Source organism: Bidens hawaiensis, unplaced genomic scaffold (assembly GCF_021521415.1).
Source record: "Bidens hawaiensis isolate Kalapana, Puna unplaced genomic scaffold, B.hawaiensis_p1.1 tig00022929_1, whole genome shotgun sequence".
In the NCBI taxonomy this organism is placed as follows: Eukaryota; Viridiplantae; Streptophyta; class Magnoliopsida; order Asterales; family Asteraceae; genus Bidens; species Bidens hawaiensis.
Genome location: NW_027493591.1, coordinates 59667 through 63776, shown reverse-complemented (window position 1 = coordinate 63776; position 4110 = coordinate 59667). Strand labels below are relative to the sequence as shown.

General features: G+C 35.2%; 1 protein-coding gene across 1 annotated transcript; it reads left to right on the top strand.

The window, feature by feature from the left end:
- The first annotated feature begins 342 nt into the window (after positions 1-342).
- Positions 343-3716, top strand: LOC143566638 (F-box/FBD/LRR-repeat protein At1g13570-like). The gene is made up of 4 exons (XM_077053283.1): positions 343-840; positions 2104-2205; positions 3035-3193; positions 3271-3716. Exons 1-4 carry the CDS (start codon positions 343-345, stop codon positions 3577-3579), a joined length of 1068 nt encoding a protein of 355 aa, XP_076909398.1. The 3' UTR covers positions 3580-3716.
- Positions 3717-4110: the final 394 nt, after the last annotated feature.

Here is a 4110-nt window from a genome sequence, read left to right as displayed (position 1 = left end):
CTAGAAAAACCTAAAAAATAATATCCGTACAAGAACAGAACAGGGTGGTAGGGTTAGTATTACATTCATTTTGGATGTTTTGATATCGGTTGAGATTATATATGACTTAATTAATGCTTCATGTTTGACAGACAACTCATTATGAAGTTAGTTTAGTTATTTATGTTGTTTTTTTTTTTTTGGCATTTCAAACAGGCTTCTATACTGTACTGAACTGAACAGACTCGTTATTTGTTGCAGATGACGACCATCGACAACCTGCCTCCAGCCTTGATTCAGAACATACTCTGTCTTGTACCTATTAATTAAAGAGGCTGCTAGGACAAGTGTTCTCTCTAAACAATGGCGGTTTCATTGGACCAAGATTCCCACCATAACACCTTTCATGTATCCACTGCTGATGATCCATTGACTCCTCTTGAGGTCACGTATGGCAACGTGCTAAGTCATAGGAGGGGAATGACCGGGAGGTCCAAGCTTTTCTCAGCTATCTATCAAATCTTGCTCAACCGTGAGGCTCCACTAGTTGAGTTCACTCTTAATATTCCTACAGATGCTACATGTGTTGAAGTTGATCAGGCGATAGCTTATCTCTCCAAGCAAAAGACACTCAAGAAGCTTACACTCGTTACTCCTGGCGAATACCGGCTTCCTCTCTCCCTCTTTTCGCTCGACCAACTAACCTACCTACACCTCTCCTTATGTGATCTCGTACGTGTACCGGAGGACTTTGGTGGCTTTTTATGCCTTAAAACTTTGGTGATGGAAGACGTGTTCGCAAGTAAAAGTCGCCTGCTGCTGCTCCTGTCCAGATGCCCCTCACTGGAAAGCCTGACTGTGGTAACTTCACTTCCTTCCACTATCTAATCTACCTCGCTATTGGGCTGTTCGGTTTTGAAACTGAAACTGGTCAAAAATGTATTGCTGAAAATAGTTATAACTTACTTAAATATTACTCAATAAATGACTAGACCTAAAGGACCCACGAGCCACGGCTAGCTTTGTATGTGTAGGTTAATACCCTGATACATGTAGGTGATCACATGAACTAGCTTTGTTTTTGTATGTTAAAACTATTATCTGTGTAGGCAACTATTGTGATATGTGGTATGATGAACAATTGTGTAGGTAAATACCGTCTAGTATGTACAGGTTAATTTTGTGTTGGCGTTACCATGAATTAGTTATGTGCGTGTAGGTTAATACGGTGATAATTGTGATATCTGTTATTATCAACAGTTGTAGTATGTGTGTAGGTAAATATAAATGGCTTTGTGTATAATATAATTTGTGAGGAGTTTTTGTATTTTATTATGAATAATCTGATAACATGTTGGGGTGGGGTGTTCACGGTCCAATTTTGTCTGTTTTTAGGTCAAACCGTAACCGAACCAAACCGAGCTGTTTTGAACGGTGCTCAAAACAACTAGAATACAGTTGATGTGCAGCATACAAGTTTAAGAATACAAAAAGCAAGTTTAAAAAAGATTGTTTGGTTTTCAAGTAGAATTTCATGTATAATCACAAAAAAAAGGAAAAACATAAACTGATAAAAGTAATAACCAGAGATAGAACATGGGTGTATTTTGTTTTAATTAAGTTTAATATAAATTAAAAATGGTTAAAAAGTATATCATCTGAAATATAGACATTACAGTCTGGTCCGGTTTTAAACGGTCGGTTTTTGGATAAACTGTAAACCAGACTGTTCGTTCCAGTTTGAAAACTTTGAAACCGACCGACCGACTGTTAAAGAAATAAGCTGACCTTGAAACCAAACCGATTAGCGGTTTGAACGGTTTCACGATTTGAAACCGAACCATGACACTAGTTGATAACAAGAACTATTTTTGTATGTGTAGGCTGAGACATGTAAATACATTGGGTGGCTTTGCTATTTTGTTTGAAATAACTCAATACATCACAGAATTCGGATTATAGAGCATTCTTCTTTTTAATTTTCAATGTGTATTTATGGCATTATGTTAGTGCATAGGAAGGAACGTAAAAATAAAAGTCACATAGTTAGCCGGTTATCTTGTTTTCTTATGTTTGGTTTCGTTAAGTTGTATCTTGCTAACCTCTAATTGTGACAGCATGCAGAATACCGATGCTATCGTAGATGACGACAATTCCACCCTTACAATGCTGTTTCAGTCTTTCTTCATGGTTGAAAATATGTCCGTGTATCTTTCGGCGATTGAGGTAATCTACATGTAGGGATTTAAACAAACCGAATGTTCGCTAAACTATTTAGTAGGAAATCTATTTACATTTGTTAGATTAATTAAATGAAGGAACACGAATGAAGGCGGTGTTCGTACGGCTGTTTTCGTGAACGTTTGTTAATGTGTTTGTTTTTGTCTGTTCATTTACGTTTGTTTGTTTATGCTGTTCATTGAAGGTTTTTAATGTATTTTTTTTTAAATTACCCTTAAACATTTAAAGAATTTGGAATTTTACCCTTGAACGTGCGTGTCTAATGTTTGGGATTAAGAACTTTTGGTTTTTATTTTTCAAGTAATACTCGTGCGTTCTGTCCGTTTATGTTCATTCAACCTACAGAAACTGAAATCTGAATAAAATTGATTCAAAACGGTGACTTGGGTTCCTAACTGTACCTAAATTCACAATTCGGTTCTTGGATTTACATTTTTTTATATTTGGTTAACTATGTAAGTATGTTACTTGCAGTCTCTTATTTCCTCTCTCTGTTACTCTTTTAATATTCCCTTAGTTTTCTTTTCTTATATGGTTTTCATCACCTTATTCCATCCATTTTTCTGTTCAATTTTGTTTCAATGAAGTCTGTTATGACGGTCTTGCAATGACATTCTCTTATTGATTGTTTGGTCATTTTCTACGATGTTTGAAGGCAAAGTTGCATTGGAGACTGAAACCTTGCAGATCAATGCATTTGAATAGTAACCTAAACGAGCCCCTTGTTAGTTTGATGAATTAAAAAAAATGTTAAAAACTGGTTGAAATCAGTTTATTTGTTTGTAATTAATGATTGTTATTTCTGTGCTTGAAGTGTTTTACTGAAGGAGGTGTCCCACACGTGCTTCCAGCTCCACTGATTAATCTCAAGTATGTGTGTATCAATAGCATGGATTTCAGACGCATGCAAGGGCTGCCTTTTCTTCTCTTCTTGCTTAGAAGTTCCCCAAAGTTGGAGAAATTCAAGCTTCAGGTGAACAATATTTACTTTTTTGTTTAAATGCTAAATCATATTGTTCAGATAAAAATAGATCGATCACTTTTGTGTAGATTTTGGAGTTGCCAGTTAATGTTGATGGGGAATCGGAATCCTCTTTCTCTTTTACACATGATGATGATGATTTTCCCGAGATTTGGTTGGAGAATTTACAAGTTTTTGAGGTTTATTATTTGTACAACAAAAAGCCTGACATTGAGTTTATACAGTTTATCATGGTAAGGTCCCCTATGTTGAACAAGTTAAAGATCATTCTGTGGGAAGAACTCAGTTTGGAGGAAGAGTTAGAGATTTCACACATTGTGTTGGGGTCCGCACGTGCATCGCCTCTGTTGGAGATCACCATGAAGAAAGAAGCTTAGTTGCTTAATTTGACCTTTTTAAATGCAATTATTAGGTTGGTTCACTTGACTTGACTTGACTGTAAACAAGTATGAGTTTTGGTTTTGCTGTGCTGCAACTAAACTAGTAGATAAAAATATGTGTGATATATGGTTAGCATGTTATAGTATCATATTATGTCTATACACATGTGTCACGTCTGCATTTAAAATTCATTTTTCTTTTCTTAAAAACAGTAGGTTTCGTCCTTTACTTCTTGTTTTTATTATGTTTATTTGTGCTCCAGAGATGGTGTAGGTAAAAAAAGAGTTATAAACGAGTAAAGTCACACCGAGCTATTTGAGATTGGTCCGTTAAAATTTCGAATTGAGCCTGGCTTAAACACGCTTAGCTCGAGAGCTTAGTCAAGTTTTTTTAATTTAATACTTTTAAGTTATATATTTATATCATAATAATTATCATCATATATATAATTCGATATGGAGAATATAATTATTAATAGCTTTTTTTATAAAAAAATGTGTTAAGTAGATCTGAACCTTCAATTAGGC

Excerpts from the sequence above, each read along its gene's own strand:
- LOC143566638 (XM_077053283.1), top strand. The coding sequence starts at position 343 with ATGGCGGTTTCATTGGACCAAGATTCCCACCATAACACCTTTCATGTA. Across the intron at positions 2,206-3,034 it reads TGTATCTTTCGGCGATTGAG|TGTTTTACTGAAGGAGGTGT; the intron begins GTAATCTACATG and ends CTGTGCTTGAAG. Across the intron at positions 3,194-3,270 it reads TGGAGAAATTCAAGCTTCAG|ATTTTGGAGTTGCCAGTTAA; the intron begins GTGAACAATATT and ends ACTTTTGTGTAG.